Source organism: Protopterus annectens, chromosome 2.part0 (genome assembly GCF_019279795.1).
Source record: "Protopterus annectens isolate FY-2018-M chromosome 2.part0, PAN1.0, whole genome shotgun sequence".
In the NCBI taxonomy this organism is placed as follows: Eukaryota; Metazoa; Chordata; order Ceratodontiformes; family Protopteridae; genus Protopterus; species Protopterus annectens.
The window spans coordinates 123172072-123193246 of record NC_056728.1 but is presented as its reverse complement, the minus strand read 5'-3'; the positions used below and the strand labels follow the sequence as shown (position 1 = coordinate 123193246).

General features: G+C 41.6%; 1 protein-coding gene across 1 annotated transcript in view; it reads right to left on the bottom strand.

The window, feature by feature from the left end:
- Positions 1 to 21175, bottom strand: part of LOC122792709 (cubilin-like) — a 3134001-nt gene that overhangs the window by 1360408 nt on the left and 1752418 nt on the right. Inside the window, exon 35 of the mRNA XM_044060295.1 lies at positions 18704 to 18832. Within this exon, the coding sequence (XP_043916230.1) occupies positions 18704 to 18832 (129 nt within the window). The remainder of the gene's footprint in view (positions 1 to 18703; positions 18833 to 21175) is intronic.

The following is a 21175-nucleotide window of genomic DNA, read 5'->3' as shown; positions in this document are numbered from 1 at the left end:
GTGAACCACAACAAAGCCACGGACTCCGACCTACCGGGCCAAAGAACTGAGGCTATAGAGGGTGGTCTGGGCTCTTCCGGCTCCAGAGAAAATCTAGGAGATCAGAGCGGAGGGGAGTCATGCTGCCTAGGCTGAATTTTGGTAGGAGGTCCGGTCAGAGCTGAAAGGTCCGGGGACCTCTTTCTCTTCTCAGGTCTGTGCTCTCTCTCCTTCTCTTTGCCTTTTGTACATTCCACTTCCACAGGCTTAGAGGTAGGAGGATGAGTCCCAGCCTGGGAGGGAGGAGAAGGAAGGACAGGAGTAGAAGGAGAGGCAATCACAGCAACATCTGTGACCGAAGCAGAAGAGGAGGTGGCCGTCTTTGTAGAAGGAAGCAGGCCCTTCATAACTTATTTGGCCCTCCAATCCTTAAGGGTGCACAGGTTAAAACCCGCATAAATAGAGCAGTCAGTGGCTAAATGGGCAGCACCCAAACAAAGCACACAAAGAGTGCGGCCATCAGCCGGTGAAAATGTGTGGCCAGACTCAGTGCATCTTTTTTTAAGGGAGATCAGACATATCTCACTAAACAACAAGAACAAACTTTCAAGAAACACACTCCACTCACCACACACTCAGAAAAGCACACAGAAGGCTGAGGGGGAGGGGAAGACTAACTACTACAACTACCTAAAAACTAAAAAACAAACCCTAAACACGACGCAGTGAAGGGGAGGAAGAGAGGAAACCTATACTACCAAAAACACACAAAAAACACTAATCACTTTGAAAAGACCTACTCACAACTTGGAGCTCAAGAATCATGATGTGTTGGATAGCAGCGGCAAACGAGATCTGAGGGTTGGAAGGTAGTGGTGGTGTATTATGGGTAAGGGGAGGAGCTTGGAGCTCGGAGCAGATGCTTAAGTTGCTGGCTTGGATCCGATATGAATCTGGTACCCACAGGTTGATGATAAAATGAAGTAAACTACTTCAGATATTATATTTATTAAGAATATTCACTTAGAATCTGCTGCCACTGTTGTGGACCTACTGCTGCTGTTGCTTGTTTTTCATTAGATAACTTATACACTCAGGTGTCTCAACAGCAAGCTTAGTGTGAATGACTTACCTCACTGGACTACATAAAGAGAGACATGATTGAGCTCTACGAATACATGTCCTGGGCAGGTATGTCTCTAGCACTGAGCAGCATTCTACCCTCACACAGGATGATAACACAATATAAACAGAAAATTACTGACTACAATTGGCTTAGTTTCTGGTGTCACTCTAAGGGGATCCAGCATCTGTCAGCCTGGGATGACATGGTTGATAGACCACAATGCTTTGCCAGAGAAGTCTAAACTCTAGGAGTTTAAATCAGAAGCTGCACTCTCTGGATGCACTCCTCTCCATGGAGGATGCTGATATCTGTGCAGTCAGAGAACCTTGGTTCAGGGCCACAGAGAATACCCCAGCCTTGCAAGTCTACAATGCCTTCCACACTTTCAGACTGCAAAATGAACATGTGAGAACCAAAGAATGAGGAGTATCTATCTTCATTAAAGATGAGTACACCTCCAGACTGGTTAGACAGGAAAACTCCATGGAGTTACTCCAAGTGCAACTAACTGTGGGTAAGACCCCCCCCCCTTCAAGTCATCATTAGCTATAGGCCCCCTTCAATGAACCAAGATACCCATGCTGTTTATTTGGACCTACTCGAGTCAATCAAATTACAACCAAACACTGTAGTTATGGGTGATTTTAACTATCCCTCCATTGACTGGGAAACTTATACAAGTGCCAACATATTCACACAAAGGTTCCTGGACTTTGTTAACACTAATGCCCTGGCACAAATAGTATGCAACCCACAAGGGGCTCAAATATTCTCATTCTGTTCCTCACCAACATAGGTGACCATTGCACCACCACAAGTATAGGACCATTGTTGGTTAAATCTGACCACAAATCAGTCACATTTGAAATCACTATAACACCTGAACTCTTCTTAGGTGAAATCAGACTAAAAGATTTCATGAAAGCTAATTAAGCTAATTATACCCTCCTAAGGAGATGGCATAAATAATTTCCAAGGGGCTGTTTCCACAGATGCCACTGACAATTATACTAAGGTAAACACAAATGCCCTGTACAAGCACTTATGAATTGACACAGCTGTACCTGACAAGATCAAAACAAGATCCTCAAGAAATAAACAAACCTCCCTGATGGACATCTGGCATTAGTAAGTTATATAACAAGAGGAAGAAGTTGCTGTCTAAGAATTAAAAAGTGAGGTCCCAGCACCGGAAGAACACCCTCCTCTGCTTGCACAAACAAATTAAACAACTTGTAAAATCCTCTAAGGGCAACTTTGAAAAAAAGTTAGCAACTGTAGCTAAGGATAACCATAAGGCATTCTTCAGCTACATCCATAACCTAAAAGGTAGGACCCAGACATGTGCCGAACTAGCAGTGGATGGCATGGCACACATACTGATCCTGCAAAAATAACTAACCTATTAGCTGACAGGTTTGGAGAAAATTTCACCACCCTGTTCCCTCCAAACATTCCACAAACCATTCCTTCTACATCTCCCCCACCTTGAATCTCCAAAAAGCAAGTCATTAATGCTCTCTCCAAGGCCAAAAAAACAGCCTCTATAGGACCGGATGGCATCCCAGGTTGTGTTTAAATGGTCTAAAACATGAGTTAGCAACTCAGTTAGGTACTCTCTTCAACCACAACCTGAGTACTGGTTTTGTCCCTGCTGAATGGAAAACAGCAATTGTCATCCCCCTTCATAAAGGGGGTACAGCAACAGACCCTGGGAACTACAGACCCATAAGCTTAACAAGCCTTATCTGTAAGACCATGGAACAAATCATCATGGACATTATAGATATGGATATAAGTGATCTCCAAACCCTTGATCCAATACAGTTTGTTTTTGTCAAAGGCAGGTCTAGGCTGTTACACTTGGTGGACTTCTTTGAAAACCTCACCAGAGCCATAGACGAAGGCAAATCTGTGCATACAGCCTACTCTGGCTTAGCCATGGCCTTTAACAAAATCCCACATTCAGGCATCATTGATAAACTCTCCCAGCTGAATATCGACCCTTATGTCATCAGGTGGGTTGCTAACTGGCTCACCGACAGATCACAGTCAAAGTTGGGGACTTTACCTCAACCAGCAGGCCTGGCACCAGTGGGGTTCCACAGGAGTCAGTGTTGGGCACCCTACTGTTGTAATTAAAGACCAGTACATCATCCTCCAAAAGATCATATATTCTACCATTCACGGGACAACAGAAGATTGATTCCAATTAAATACATTCCTAAATCTAGCTAGCATTTGGAGAAAAAGAAAACATCTGTTTTGGCTTCTGCACCTGTTCTTCATCAGAGGAAACCAAATGACCCAATTCAAACAGGTCAAAACCCTTAGACAAGAGATCTCCATCAAAATCAGGATCCTTAGATGAATGACCAGAGATGGAAGCAGCAGCATTACCAATGACTGGGCTATGCACCCCATAATCAACTGACTGAACAATGGATCTAGTGGTAGCCACTATTTCAGGTGAGAAACCAGACAGAGACTGTTGCCCCATTATCTGTTGTGTCTTCTGTCTCTTTTTAGCATGCACTACACAGGTGAGAGAGTCCCCAGAGGGAGCTGTATCACCCCTGGCAATGGATTCCTCCTTCCTAACTTCCCTTGCACCTAAAGAACTCTCGCACCTGAACAAGGCAATGGTACAGCCCTGGAAGACGTGTCTGACTCTTGTGTTATGCATAGTTGTGGTACCAACACCACACCAGGGGACCTGAAGGTAAAAGAAAGCAAGTGGGTCAATAGCCTGCTCTTGGCTGAGGCTACTCCAGAATCATTGGCTGGAGATTTTTTTTTTTATTTATTATTATATTTTGCCAAGCCAGTAGTATATAGAGTTGGGGGATACAGTATCAGAGATTTTCAAACAGTTTTGTTTGATAAAACAGATTTTGGTTAGGTTGTAGTTCTATCATTTATGATGGACCCTTTAAATACATAAGTTCCTTGTTCTGAAGAAACTGCATTCTATCATTTCATTATTGATATTAATAAGCATGTACCTCATGTATGCAGTATCAGGTAATGATGTTTTTTAGACAATGACAAAGTTCTTCAAAATTGTTGTGATGTTATCAATGCTTTCCTGGACCTATTACTGATCTCTGCACTTAACTAGACCATGGGTCTAATACTGACATTTCTAACAAAGCTGTCACTTTCCTGATGGCTTAAATAAAATAAACTATAACTGCTTAGAAAAAAAAATAATTTCTGATACACAAATTACTATGTATATGTGAACCACAGATATGGGCCAGTAAGTTGAAATGAACAAATTTGTAATGTGAAGATCGCAAACAGATGTTTGTCCATAACCAGTGTTTGATTTGAGATGGGGCAAGCCACACTCCTGCTGCTTATTGCAATTGCCAGCAGTGTCATCATTTTTCAGAGAAAATGTACACACTTTATATATGCTTTTGGCACAAAACTCAAGTAATAACAACATGCTTTCCTCTGCACTCTTTATTGACCTCTCTAAAGCCTTCGATATGGTTAACCATCAGTTACTTATAAACATACTTAAATCGCTCTCACTAGACACACAAGCATTAAAATGGTTCAAGTCCTACTTAGAAAATAATTATTATGGTTAGTCATAATTAATTGCTATGTTAAATTGTATGCACATCTCATTGGGAATTCCATATTTATAATACATTTATATACATTATTTATGCAGATAGTTAATTTTAGAAGGCATAAGCATTTATGTACTAGAATGTATCTTTAAGAAGTTAATTAGTTAATTAATTATTTTGGCGCCAAAACTGGGTATTTAAACTATGGTACAGTTGGTTCTGATGAAGTCTGTGATATAATTCTCTGTTTTATTTGTGGAATATCTGTGCATTTTAAACAAAAAACCTTCATTCTTTACTTAGAAAATAGACAACAAGCTGTCCTTTGGGACAACAACTTATCCACACATCTCCATATAACCCTTGGTGTCCCGCAAAGCTCTATTTTGGGACCTCTCCTTTTCTCTATATTCATTAATGATCTAAATGTAAATCTTCCTTAAGCTACCTGAATACAATATGCAGATGACTCTACATTAATTTGTGCCGCGTCTTCTTCAGCTGAACTTCAATCCATCACCCAAAAAGTATTTAACTTAGTAGAAAACTGGTTCCTACAATGCTGCCTCCTCCTGAACCCTCAAAAAACTAAACTATTGCTGTTCACTCCAACACTAAAGTCCTCCCCAATAGATGTCACAGTTATATCCAGTAATGGCTTTGTCATATCACCTGACACAACCACCAAACTCTTAGGCGTAACAACTGACCACAACCTCAACTTTGACTCACACATTAACTCAACTATTAAATCAGTAAACAGAAAACTTGGTTCCCTTTACAGGATAAAACCTTTCCTTAATCCTGTAGCCAGAGCTACCATTGCCCACAGCCATCAGATCTCCATCCTCCTCTATGCCTCCCCTATTTATACTAATCTATCCAAAAGCAACCTTAACAAACTGGTAACCTCCTATAAAAACATTGCCAGATTTGCCACTGGCTCCCCATTTAGAACCCACCACTGTCAAAATCTTAAACAGCTAGGATGGCTAGAACCTCAAAACCAACTTCAATTTCAACAACTTACTATCACCCATAAGATTTTGTATCATACCAGTAATACTCCAATACTCTTTAGCCTTATCACCCCCTACAAACTTCTTACAACCCTTCGCTCAGCAGATAAATTACTAGTTACCATCCATAAGTCCTACAACAAAGCAGGAAATTCTCTTTTCTCTAATTCTGTGGGGAAAATCTGGAACAGGCTTCCCAGTGAACTATCATCACTTTCTTTATTATCACTTTTCAAAAAGCAACTAAAAATACTTCTTAAAACACAATGGCTATGCCCATGTACTAACCCAGACTAACACTCACCTCACACTACTGCTGCTTCACTGTATACCTCCCTCCCAAAACTCATAAAGTGGGATCAGTAAGCTTCCTTAACTCTGATTCTAGTCTAGTCTTTCTGGAAACTACCTCTGAGTATTAACTGTATAACAAGCATTCTACTATGAGCACATGTTGCCACTATGTATATATTACCATATTATATCACTTTGAGTGTAATATTTTGAAACAACCTTAATAATTAGTTTGAACCTGATCTTTTTTCTTAGTATTCAACGTGATGAATGTCAAACCCTTTACTATGTAAATATGTTTTAGTAGTAGTGTATTGTTTTCTAAACTTTGTAATATGTAAACATGTTTTTAGTAGTAGTGTATTGTTTTCTAAACTTTGTAGTCAAAGTCTTGATGTTAATCTTTATCATCAATGTATTTTATTTTTATTAGCTTAATTGGAGCTTATCTCCCCGGGCCTCTACTGAAAATGGATATGTATCCAGTTGGATTAGCCCAGTCAACAAATGTAAAATAATAAATAATAATAATTTGCCAAACTCTTCTCAGCAAAATATGAGAAAACTACTGTCATCGATACAGTTTTCAAATTTTGTCAGATTTGAACAGTTGTTTAACAGAACAGAATGTCTGCCCGTAGATGAATATTTTGTTGACAGATAAGATTCAAGTGGCCTACTTTGTCGGCTCATTTTTATTGGATAAGTTAACACTCCATTTATCTAGTAGCTTATGTCCCAGCCATCCACAGTCCTTGTAAGGAAGGCACTCTGCCCTTCTCATGCATTTTTTAATTCATTCTGTTTACCATATTGCCTTTTTGGGATGTTTGTTCCAATCACCAGCACCCCTATTTCTCAACCTTTTCTCTCAAGAATTCTAGACAAAAACAAAAGTAATGGGGGGAGGCTAAAAATCAGGGACATTTCTTTTTAAATATTATTTTAATTTTCCTAAAACATTAAATATAATACAGGTTTTGCATCAACATGCATTTTTATAACAACAAGAACTATAAATATCTAATGTCTGTCATTACTAACTGACTGTAATTCTCACCAGTTTACCAGAAAATCAAAAATTCCATGAGAGGCAGGACAAAAATATGAGGCAAAATCAGGGACAGTTGAAAGGTATGCTAGCACCCTTTCTGAGCACTACAGTATATTGCCTAAAAGCCAATTTCATATCTTCATATAGTGCCCTCTCATTTTCATATATTCATATTTACTTTTTTAATATAGTACCTATCTGTACTTTGTGGCTTCCTTTTAAATAAGTGAAGGTTTCTATTATGCCTCCTTCCAAATTTCATCTAGACATCCATGGCAATTTTACTCCATAGACCTCTACTTGATTTCTAATGTAGATTAATTTCATTGTTTGCTGCTGACATCTGAATTACCTCTATATTATCTCTCTGCTTATGGGGAAGAACTCCCAGAAATACACCCAGTGTTTGACAAGGGAGGTAACAGTTTACAAAAAGCAAATTATAATTTCTCACCTTCCTTTGGTACTGTATCTTCTCTATAACTTAGTACTTTATTTCTCCTCCTTGAAACTTTATCATATTGCTTGCTTTCACTGTGGTAACAGCTCCTTTCATGTTTTGTTTTTGCCTCCACTCCAACCCACTTCACTAAGCTGTGCTTTCATTTCCTGGGTTCTACTTCCCAAATGCATTGTTTTGTATTTTTGCAATTAATTTAAATTGGTATGCTTTAAACTAATACTCTAGCTAATACAAGTCTTTTCTACTCATTACATTTGAGAATATCTTAGATTCTGAACTAATTACACTGAAGTACTATTGAATGGCTGCGAGAATGTTTGACAATTTCAGTAGATTGAATGGTTATCCTACTGGTGGACGAAGCTTGACCTCTCAAGTTTCAACTGCCATAGCTTCAACTTGTCGATGATCAGACTTCCTCCACAAGAAATCACTGTCATTGAGTTGTGCATGACATGATTCCCTTTCTGGGGGAATTTTCCCACTCTTCATGTAAGTGCAATCTCAGAGTTGGTATATGTATGTTTGGAGGGTGTGGGGGAGCTTGGTCCCCATGCAAAAACACTAAAATAGTTTTTTTGTCAAGATGTTCTTGATCAATGCAATTCAGGGATTCTGATCCTTGATGCATTCACTTTCATCCGCTCATTGTAGAAGCAGAAAGAATAATGTGACAGAATGGTATATAATGGATTAATACTGCTCTTTCCACTTGAAATTAAATAGATTTTTGATGGAGCTGTTTCTTGAATGGACATACATTCTTATAGCGTCTAAATGAAATAAATGAGTCAAAAAGTGCAAATAATAATCCCTGACACACAGTAAAGATATAATCTATGCCGATTATCTATACATTTCTTCCTTATTTATTTATTCATTTATTAGTTGTATTCATAGTTATTTCATAATGGGCATTATTCTGTTTTATCATGTAATACATTAATTGCACAAGAAGTTAAGCAACCATTGTCTTGGAGAGACAGGCATCTGCTATGAAAAGGAAAACAATGCATATTTTCACTGTAATATATACATATATATATATATATATATATATATATATATATATATATATATATATATATATATATATATATATATATATATATATATATATATATATATTTTTTTTTTTTTTTTTTTCAAAAGTAAATTGGCTGTTACTGTGTTTAGCTATTGGTTTGATCTTGGAATGCACTAGGTCTTACATCCAGCGTGAATGGCACTGGTAAAGCCACATATGGAGAACTGAACCATGTTATGATGACCATATAGAATCAAACAGTTTAGGTTAGTAGATGATATAGGAAAGCCTAATTTAAAAAAAATGCATGTTACACGGTAGCATGCAAGATGATATGTTTTTACGCCAAGGGCAGCAACCCCAGAGTTGATTATAATAATGGTAATCATACAGAAGATAAAGTTCCCTGAATGGTAGATATAAAGAGTACACTCTGAGTGAAAAAAATGCTACTTTAAGGCACCTTTCAAACCTGTTTACATATTTGCTTTTTCCTTGTTCTATGCGGATACTGTACCTAGCCACATTTTCTCTGAATCTGGGCCATGGAGTGAGGGGAACAATCTGGTTAACAGTTTCACATAAATTAATAAATAAACAAACAAATAAATAAATAATCATAAGACCACTACTCAAACAATAAACTACATCCTATTAAGTAACAGTCTGTCAGAATTCAAGCCTCCCCAACCCCGAGTTCACAGCTACATATGCAAAATTATTCAGCGAGCCCTTACACAAACATGTGAATGGCTACATAGAGGCCGCCATGTCTACCAGAGATAATCCCAAAATGAACACTAAAGACAATATGGTATATAATAAAAAATAAACCTCACTGCCAAAATCTGGAAGTGCAACTCCCTTAAACACAAGTGCTGTCTTATACAACTAAACAAGAAACTAAGAGAACTAATTAAGTCCAAGGCCATCTACTAGGTCAGGATAGCCTCTCAGGCTAAGGACATTCTCAGATCCTTCTTCAGCTATATCCAGAACCTTAGTGGTAACACACAGAACTACTGGTGAATGGTACCACCTTCTCAGATTAGGGTGACATACCAAATCTACTGGCTGATGAATTCAGCTCAAAATTACCCCCAACTCCCTCCCCAGCTCCACCAGATGACATCTCCTCCAACATACTTCTCTCTGCTATCAAAATATACCAGGTGCTGGCAGCACTTGCTAAAGCCAAGAACACCACCTCCATGGGTGTCATCAACATACCTGGTTGACTCCTAAACAGTCTAAAATATGACCAATCAGGACCACTTGAAGCATTCAACAACAGCCTTAAAACATGCTACATTCCAAGTGAATGCAGGATCATAACAGTCATTCTCCCACAAGGACGGAACATCAGATGACCCAGGGAACTACTGACCCATCAATCAGTCTAACAAGCCTAATATGCAAAGCCATGGAACAAATTATTATAAAAATGATAAACAAGAACACCGGCAACTTACAGACAGTGGACCCATCCCAATTTGGCTTTGTTTCAGGAAGGTCATGCCTGCTTAAACTGGCAGACTTCTTTGAGAAGGTCACAAAAACAATGGACAAGGGTAAAACAGTGCATACTGCATAGCTTGACCTGGCTAAGGCATTCGATATAATACCCCACTCAGGCACTGTTGACAAGCTCTCTGAGCAATGTAGAAATCCTTACAAAACTCGCTGGATTGCTGACTGTCTCACAGACAGGACCCAAAAAGTTAGGATCGGTGTGACCATCTCCATCAAGAGACCAGTAACCAACAGAGTACCCCAAAGTTCTTTGCTGGGTCCACTCCTGTTTGGCATCTACTTCTTAGAAGTCAAAGCCACAGATGACTGTAAACTGGAAGCTATTATTGATTCCCCCCAAGACACCAACATCTTGCAAGAGGGGTTTAACACAGACAAATGACTGGTGCCAAATCTGTGCCCTAAAACTCAATGCCAAAAATGCATTATAATGCCCTTTTGAAAACTGTCAACCCCAAGTTAATTACCCCATCAATAAAACACACTTAAAAGTCGAGCCGGTAGTAAGGGATCTGGGAACATATATAGACAGTAATCTGACCTTTGACTAACGTGTAGCTAAGATAATAAGAAAATCATTCTATGTCACCCAGCTTATAGGTAAGGGTATGGCATCCAGATCCAAGAAAGTTACAGTACCACTCTACTCGGCCCTTAGCAGACCTATCACTGAATACAATGCCCCCTTTGCAAAAGTTGGAAGGCTCACAAAAGTCTGTCACCAGATGAATTCAGGGCATGAATACCCTGTCCTACACTTATCACCTAAAGGGTCTGTTTGTGTATTCAGTCTCCTATAGGCTGCTAAGAGGGGATCTTTGCCTGGCTTACAGGGCTTCCTCAGACACAGCCTGATGGATCTGTTGCACATGCACAAAACAAGCAGCACCAGAAATCTTGATCCAGAGATATGAACTTTGCTTGTGACATAAACAGAACATGCTGGAGAGACAGGTATGTGTCCCAAAAGATCCCCAAACTATGGAATAGGCTCCTGACCCTATTTAAAAGAAACCTTGACAACTGGATGGGAAATTATAAATATACCCCCAGTCTGTCCCCCATGTCCCTTATGGACAGAGGCCATCAATAAGAAAAATACAATCCTAACTAACACCACCCCACAAATCCTTAGTTACCTCCCATATAAACACCCATGATACTATGGATCCAAATGTTCTGAGGTGCATGGCTAGGCTTGTAAGGTCCCTAGTGGTCATTAGCCTAGTACAACCTATGAACATAAAAACCACAGTTTTCAGTCAAAATCTAGTCAGTCAAATGCACATCGATCAATTATCTTAATTCGAAGGCATGCAATGAAAAGTTGCTTAAATGATGAGAGAAACTGAGAAGCTGGAGTGTAAGAAAGTTTTCAGCATGTACAGCATGGAAGAGAAACAAGAAAAAAGAAGTTATGGCTTACCATAATGTTCCTTCTGTGTTGTTTATCTCCTTTCATTCATCACTGATAGGTTCGGAACTAAGTCGGCCTTTTCACCAAGCTCGCCAGTCAAAAAAAAACTCTCGAGCTAAGTCTCTATCCAGAATGCCCTTCTCCCAGTTACCTCAGATCGAGCTTGCTAGAGAAAAAGAAGTAAAGCCAAGGCCACTTCTGCGCAAATACCCTAGGGCACCACTTAGACCTAAAGCATCCCCCCAGGAGCCTTTGGAGGGGAAAGGAGGGTGGGAAGTGATGAATGAAAGAAGATAAACAACACAGATGGAACGTTATGGTGAGACATAACTTCTTTATCTGATGCCGTTAATTGTCTTTCCATTCATCACTGATGGGACAGAATCCCAAGCTACCTTGAGGTGCATGGGTGGCCCTTATGGAAGAACATTCCTGAGTACCATTCAGCCGAAGGCAGTTCTCCCTCTGGAGACCAAATCCAACTTGTAATGATTGATAAAGGTATGAGATTTAGCCCAAGTAGCTGCTGCAGAAATGTCATCCATGAAAGTCCTGGAATGGAAAGCTACAGATGTTGCCATAGATATATGGAGTGAGCTTTAATTTTTGGCATAGGTTCATTACTGAGGGAATAGATGAAACATATGCAGTCTCTTAGCCATTTTGATAATGTAAACTTGGAAGCAGCTTCTCCCATTCTGGGTCCAGAAAAAGAGATGAAAAGCTGTTTGATTTGCGGATAAGTTTGTCCCTGTCTAGGTAGAATCTCAGTTGTCTACGTATATCTAAAGAGTGAAGGCAGTACTCTCCTCTATTGGCAAAATTTGGAAAGAACACTGGTAGGTCAATGGTCTGGTTTATGGAGAATTCAGAACAACTTTGGGAAGGAAGGATGGATTCGTCCGAAGTGATACTCTGTCCTTATGAAAGACCAGATAGGGCCTCTTGATACAAAATGCCTGCAGCTCTGAGACCCTTCTGGCAGACATGATGGTTACCAAGAACAAGCATTTCCAAGACAAAAACTTTAAGTCACACTTCGCAGCAGGTTCAAAAACTTTTTGAGTCAAAGACTGAAGGATTAGAGTGAGGTTCCATGGTTCCACGGGCTGTCTGACAGGAGGCCTGATATGAGAGGTCCCCTTGAGGAAGGCCTTGCATAGGCATAAAGAGATAAGAGGGGTACCATCTATACCATTGTGGCGATTGGAAATTGCCACTAGATGTACTCGTACAGTAGAGGCAGAGGCTCCATTATTAAAAAACTTAGCCAAGTATTGAAGCACTGCAATAACTGGAGTCGAATATGGGTCTAGCATGTTATCCTTGGACCAGATGGAGAACCTTTTCCATTTATCCTGATATAGTCTTCTGGTGGATGGTTTATGAGAGGCCAGAATGATGTCTCGAACAGGTGAGGAGAGATTAGCTTCCCTGGCAACTAGTGGAAGTGGAGAAACCAAGCTTTCAGCTTGAGACTGGACAGATTTGGGTGACTCAACCCTTGGGAGTGAGTAATCAGATCTGGTAGACAGTCTAGAATCCATGGCAGTTATACTATTTGAGGCCAAAATAAGGGGAACCAAAGTTGTCGAGGCCAGAACGAGGCTATGATGTTCACCTTGCATTTCAATCACAGAGCTTTCTTTAGAAATTGTGGAATCAGGGGGATGGCTGGGTAAGCATAAAGAAGTCCTGTGGGCCAATCATAGGTTCATAGGTTCATAGGTTCGTACTAGGCTAACTGCCCTTGTGGGCCATTTTAAGCTTAGCCAATTATCCTTTGTGAGAGTCAAGCCCTGCACCTTGTGTTTGTAAGGCAAACACCTTAACCATTAGGCCACCCTCCCAACCCTTCCAATCCAATCCACCATGGATTAGAGCATCCCTTGGGGACTCCCCCTCTAGGGGAAGTAGGGCAAAATAGCTGCTGCACTTGTTGTTTGATGGGGAGGCGAAAAGGTCGCAGCAAGGCTGGCCCCAGTGGCTGAAGATTTCTGACGCCACCTTGGGGTTGAGAGACCACTCGTGAGGCATAAGGATGCATCTGCTCAGTTTGTCCACAATCGCGTTGGAGCTCCCCAGGATATGCACTGCTATCAGAAAGCAATTGGAAGCTATCGCCCACTGCCAAATTCTCATGGCTTCTCGACATAGGGGGTAGGACTTGGTTCCTCCTTGCTTGTTGATATACCAGACCACTGACATATTGTCTTACTGAATTGCAATTGTCCTGGAAGGGAGAGCTGAATGGAAGGCCTGCAACCCTAACAGCACAGCTCTCAGTTCCAGAACATTGATATGCAGGTAGGCCTCTGAGGTGGACCATGTGCCTTGGACAGTCTTTCCCTGGAAATGCCCCCCCACCCGATCAGGGAAGCATCCGTGGTCAGAATGGCTGTGGCTGAGGGGATTGAAATGGGTGACTCCAAAGTTCTTCGTCTGGCCTCATCCACCAAAAGAGATCCTGTTTGCAGGACTTGGTTATTCGAATCTGGTAACCAAGGGGGTGACAGTTTGGGAACCTTTGACAAAGAAGGAGCCATTGCAGGATCCGCATATGTAGCTTTGCTTGAGGCACTATTTGGATTGAAGCTGCCATAGAGCTTAGGGCTTGAAGAACTTCCCTTGCTGAGACTTTTGTTTGAAAGAGTATCACTCAGAGCTGAAGCCTCAGTCGATGGAGTCTGTGAAGTAGGAGTGATACCAGACAGGACTGAGTACTGAACACTGCTCCCATGAACTCTACTTGTTGTGTAGGAGTAAGGTTCGATTTTTTCAATTGTATCGTTATTCCCAACAATTTTGCCAGAGAGAGTATAATGCAGTGCTGTTACCAGAAGATGCTCGGTGAGGGTGGTGGGGAACCAATCGTCCAGATATGGAAACACCCAGAATCCTTTTAGTCTCAAGTGAGCTGTGACCACTGCCATGCATTTCATGAACACTCTGGGGGCTGTAAAAAGACCGAACAGCAGGGCACAAAATTGATAATGACTGGCCCCTAGCCAGAAGTGAAGCAGACTCCTGGAGCATTTGTCCATCTTGACTTGGTAATACGCATCCCGGAGATTTATAGAGCACATCCATTTGCCTTCTCTTAAAAAGAGAAGAATGGACTGAACTGTGACCATCTGGAATTTGGTTTGGATGACAGACTTGTTTAAGCAGCTGAGATCCAAAATGGGTCTCCAGTCCCCTGTCTTTTTTGGCACCAAAAAGAATCTCGAGTAAAATCCGGATCAGCCCTGTTCTGGTGGGACTGGTTGGATTACTCTTTTTTTGAGACAGCTTTATAATCTCTGAAGCTGCTTCCTCCCTTTGACTGGGTGGAATTTTGGGAAGTTTTCTTGGAAGATTTGGCTGACAAGAAAGGGGAATAGTGTAACCTCTGGTAATGATACTCTGCATCCAACAATCAGTGGTGATAGATTGCCAGGCAGCTTGGTGCAGAGAGAAATGACCCCCGACTGCTTCCAGAGGTAAGCAATCAGGCTGCTCCTCAGGAGTGCTGATAAAGCTGTCCAGAGAAGGAATCCCTGGAGCCTTCGTTATGAGGACCCCCTCTGCCTCTATACAGGCATCTTCCGGAATTGTTACCCCCTCTGCCCCAGGGGGTATCATCAACACGTGTGGCACAGAAAGGCCCCTAAGATTTTTTATGCCACATTTTTCCACTCCTCTGATTCCTGGAGAGGGTACACTGAGGGTTGGAAAACTGTAGGCCTATGGCAGACAGGGTCTTTCCATCTTACTCGCATCTGGCTAGAGTGTCCTTCACTTTGGAGCCAAAAAGGGATGAAGCTTCGATGGGAACATTCAGAAAGGAAGACTTGAAGGGATTTGTGAGGTCACAAATGCACATCCAGGCATGAAGCCTCATAATGCTCGAACCCGCTGCTCTAGCTGCACCTTCAGTTGCATGTGACAGCAACCTCATGGACGAGTTGGATATGGATTCCAGGGTTGCGAGCTGCAAGGCCAGTTTGTCCCTGACCTCATCAGACAACTGTCCTGCGAGCATCCCAGAGAGTTCGGAAATCAATTCCATCTGGATCCCCGTAAAATGTGCCAAATAATTCAGGGACCATATAGAAAAGGTCTCTGATGCAAAAACACAATTCCCAAGTCTGTCCACCACCCGAGACTCCCTGTTGGGTGGGTGGACAGTGGGACGTTCCTCAGAAAAGTCCTTTTTCATGGCCGCCGCCACCACCATAACATCAACTGGTAACCCTTTGGACCAGTGCAGGTTCTCCTTGGGAGGGGAAAGAATTTTGTCCAGTCTCTGAGGGATCGCCTCAATGGAATCAGGGTTCTTCCAAGCGTGCTGCATGATGGGCTGGGTAAGCTCGTCTGCAGGTGGGGTCACTCAAAAGTTAGAAGGCCGGCATGAAAAGCCTGCAGGAACACAGACTCCTCAGATGAAAGGTTGGAGGGGTTCCAGTCACTTCTCTACTTTAACATGTCCAGTATGTCTCCAAAGGAGACATCATCAGGAAGTGACCACGGGGACCCTTCCGTGTCTTCCATTAAGGACTCCTCGGGTGAGTCCATGTGCTTCCTCTAGCAAGTCTTCTTTCGAGGAGAGCTTCTCAGTGGGAGTCTCTGAGGAGGACTCAAAAGAGTGGGTACCCTGAACAGGGGTGTCCTGCGGCTTCTCTGCCCAATGTCGTGGGGGGTGGTCTGAGACAGCTGTAGCTCAGGGGGTGAAAACTGGGGTTCTGACATCAAAGGAGTGCTGCCAGAAGCAAGAGCTCTCTCCATTGTGTGGAAGGCAGGTCTGCCCGAAGAGGGATGGGAGCCCGGAACCGAGAAAGACAACCTTGGGACCGGGGTCACACCCCGCTTCGATGAACCTGCCCCCACGGGTGGAGCCTCAAGCAGAATCAGTGTGGATGCAGCTATTGGCCCCGAGGATGGAACCAAGGAGAAAGACGGCTCCGTGCCCCGGGCCAGTGCTCCCATCCCCCAAACCCCAGATTGAGGAAGGACCAGTTTAGTGGGAACCGAAGACCAAAGGGACAAACTTGGAGTCAGAGTGAGATGCACCGTAGGTGCCGAGGTGATGGGTTCCAAGAAGGATGTCAGGGCAGAAAGCTTCGGAACCGAGATGGTCGAAGGAGGAGTGTAAGATGGAGTCCATGGATAAGTCAACCCTAGTCCTGCAGGTGGATGGGTCTTAGAAAGTGTGGAGATCCCCTAGCTAACAACAGCTGGTCCACAAGATGCACCATGTCGTGTTCCGACAGGCTCCTGGTGAATCTAGTGGATACTCTGGATGGGGAGTCAGGACATTTAATGAAGGGGCTATACACTTGTCCCAGAAACGGATCTACGCAAGGGGAGTATCGGGTCCATCGTGCAAGGTCTGCTGGCACCAAAGTCTCTAGTTTTGAGACCGGAAGTAAAGGGGTCAAATCCAGTGAAGATGGTACAATGCTCGGTGCCGAAGTGGCTCTCGGAGCCGAAACAGTCGGTTCCAAAATGGTAACCAATGAAGTATTCAAAGGTGTGCCCTGAGCTGAAGTGGCCACAGGTGCCGAAGTCAAAATAGGCATAGTAAGGTCTATGATTGGTGCCAGAGGCAGGACCTGTGCCAAAACTGGTGCCGGTATCGAAGGTTTTGAGATGCTCGGAACTGAGGAAGACTGAGCCATAGAGGCAGATTTATGCTCCAAGATAACTTTGGGACCTTTGATCTCCCAGGCTTGCTCTGATCACCCGATGGTGAAGAAGTAACAGAGTGGGATCTCTTTTTGTCCTTAGTAGAAGGGGTTGAGACCTCCATCACAGAAATGGCCTCTACAAAGGGAAACTTGAGTAACTCTTTCAGAATCAGTTTATTTTTGCGCTCATTAAGAGTGCGTTGACTGAAACTCTGACAAATGTCACACAGAGGCTGCACCAAAAGGTGGAGCACTCCCAAACAGTATACACAGTCATCATGAGAATAACTATTTGGTAACTTGCCATTACATGAAGCCTGAAGTACCCTTCTTATCCGACATCTTGATAGAAAGACACCACAGGCCAACTGTATAATCCAACTAGAACAAAGTCAAACACCATTCAAAGAAGTCACAAATATAACAATACACAGATATATAGAGAAAAAAAGAAAAAACCTTACTAAAAGCCCAAGCTAATAGGTTAAACAGGAAAGACAATAACAACTATAGTATTGAAGAAATACCACAAGGGTAAGGGAGGAAAGGCTGTACCAACAATGGTACTTCAAAGTTTACCAACGGTAACAACGGGTAGAGTAGAGAGGAAAAAAAAACAAGGTTAGACAGAAGAAAAGTACAATGGAAATACTAATCTCTTAATAAAAAATTTTCCACACAAATATCTAATAAAGTTCCACTTAGCTGAGAGCTCAGCTGAAACGTGGCTTTATGGCTATGCAGAAAATGAGATCTGAGGTAACAGGTAGACAGACATTCTGGGTAGAGACTTAGCTCGAGAGTTTTTTTGGCTGGCACGAGCTTTGTAAAAAGGCTGACTCAGTTCCGAGAGCTCGGAATTGAACCCATCAGTGATGAATGGAAAGAAGATGAACAACATCAGATCAAGGGATATGATACACACAGCTACGGTAAAGTGGAAGGGACTGATGAAAAAAGAGGGGTATAAGTGGTTGGACTGAACTTTAAAAGAAAATACTTTTAAGTATGACTTAAAAGAAATACTGTTTTATAGAAAGTATGGTAAATCTTTAGATGGTATTATTACCAATAGTGGTGTCCTGCAGTGAAAAGAAGATGTCATGGATCCCATGATAAGTAGGAGAATGGAGTGGAAAGGGTAAAGAAAAGAATGTCTGCTGAGTGACTAAAAGCAGCATATATATGGATCATGCCAACACCTCTTTTTTATCAGTATATTCTGAGTGACTGACACCTAGACCAGAATTTTCTAACTCTGTATTCATGCTACCTAGAGTTTGTTTTCTTAGCCAAATCTTACTTGGTGATTCTTGTAGTTTATATAAATACTCAGCTCCAGTCCAGAAATGAATGAAGGAAGGAAGACAACTAATGAAGCTGACATATTCCGTGACTGTCCCTATAGGAATACATTTGCCAAATAAAATAAAATATAACATCCTATATTTTTTTCTTGTCAAACCGAAGGAATCCACAATCACCTACAGTAAAGTGAAACCTGAAATTAGACAGTACGAGAAATAGTTTGTTACCTGAGGTTGATGCTGCATATGTTGCCCGGAAACCTTTCGCTACAGTGATAGCATCGGAAACAAAGTTCACAACCAAACCATTGCTGAACGATGTGATAGGGTGTGGCATGACATTCCCACAATAACGACCTTCAAAAACATAGAAATGTAGTTATAATAACTCCCCATAATAGGACTGTGCCATTTACATAGCAGCTATTAGAAAAAAAAATCTCTAGATTTGTAACAGAGAAGCATATTTTGCAGAACAGTAGGAATCATAACGTAATAATCACAGTTACCCACACAGCTGAAAGTTATGTACTTACCATAATGATAGATGTGCATGGTTGTGCTTTATCCTCCTTAACCACTACAATTGAAACACCACCTTTCAGTCTATTCCGTATTGATAAAGCCTTCCCAAGTTACATGTTCTCCCCTTTATTCACAATACCAGGTGCACAACCAAACTTCTCTGGATCCGGAGTAAGACATTTAAAAGAAGAGACAAACACTTTCACAATATACCAACCATGCTGGGTGAAAGTGGGCATATGTTTTGGGAAGGATAAACCATGACCATGACCACGCAGATACAGTATTAAGGTAAATACACAACTTTCTTATCTAAAATGATCTGGTTCATCCTCCTCAACCACTAGGACTGAGTCCCCAGACTGCCCTGGCAGCTTCATTAAAGGATTCCCTAATTAACTGGGGCTCCAAAGCAAGACTGAGACCTAGAGACTACATCTAGCTTGTAATGTCTTTTGACAGTACTAAGAGAAGCCCAAATTGCAGTCACACATCTGTTATGTATAGAGGCATTCCTGAAAAAGGCCTAAGAAGGACATGAAATGAGCCCTCACCTCATCTGGCAACATTTTATTACAATGATCATAACAAGATTTAATACAATCGATAACTACCATGACAAAGTAGTCTTGGAAATCTGTTTGCCTATTTTATTAGGAGCATAGGATATGAACCATTGTAAAATGGGAATTATGTACTTACCATAACTTGACATCTGTGTTGTCCATTTTCATTCTTCCTCACTGATGGGTCACGGATCCAACCCTTGGATCCGACTCGGCCGCATATTCAAGACTTTGGATCCTAGTCTCAAGCTTCTCCCTCTTCCCATAATGCACTACACCATCCCTAACTCATCAGATCAAGTTTGCTGCCTCCTGCATTAGATTTATAGAGACAGGACAGAAAAGGAAAAGGACTGAGGATCAAACCAGGAACATGAAGGTTCCAATATCATGTAGATCCTTGAGTGACAAGGCCGGAGGATGGTTGGGAGGGAAGGTGAGGAAGAATGAAAATGGACAAAACAGATGCCAAGTTATGGTAAGTCCATAACTCCTAAATCTGATGTCCTTTTCATTCTTCCTCATTGATGGGTCAGAGTCGCCAGCTATGTAACTCTTGGGAGGCCCTCAAGGAAGGATATACACGAACACTGTTGAACCAAAGGAAGCTCTGCTTCTGGGGACAATGTCCAATTTGTAATGCATCATGAAGGTGTGAGTCTTTGACCAAGTGACTACAGCACAGATACCATCAATGGAAGCTTTTGAGAAAAAAGCTGATGAAGTAGCCATAGATCTAGTAGAATGGGTTCTCTGAGGACGAGGTAATTGTAGACCATTTTTGGAATAAATCAGCAAAATACAGTCAGTAATCCATTTAGCTAGGGTAATTTTGGAAAATGCTTGGCGTAATATATCAAGAGAAAAAGGCTCAAACAGCTGATCAGACATTCTGTACTGTTTCTTTCTCTGAAAATAAAAATGTAGTTATCTATGTACATCAAGAAGATGTAACAGATATTCGCCCTTGTTAGAAAAATTTTGAAAGACTGGCAATTGTATGGACTGATTAATGTTGGACTCTCTAGCTACCTTAGGCATAAATGAAGGATTGGTTCAGAGAGAAACACTATCCTTGTGAAAAAATTTTAAGGCAGCTTGGAAGACAAGGCCTGAAGCTCTGAGATTCATTTTGCTGATGCAATTAGATTAATGATCATCAAGTGGTTACTTTAGGCATAAGGTAAGGATTAGCCCAGAATAACACCCTATCTCAATTGAAAATAAGCTAAGGAGGTTTGGGATACAAGGCCTGAAACTATGAAACTCTTTCTGCCAAAGTGACTGTAACTAGAAGGAAAAGTTTTCCATAAAGGAATACTATTAAAAAGTGATCATCGTTTCAAGGGTCTTACTTGGCCAAGGGGGTGAAGCCAAGGATGGACCATGGTATAGTCATCTAGAAAAGAGAAGCCAAGTCTTTAGTTGAAAAGAATGGAGATTGAAAAAACTTAATCCCGGATGGAAAAACAGAAGATCCTGGCTGGGCTGCATGATTCTTGGATGATATCGCAGATAAGACCCGAGATATGGAGGTAGAAAAAAACTAATGGGGCCAGAAGGGAACATACATGGTAGCTGAAGGACTTCAGTCTATTGGCTTCATGTA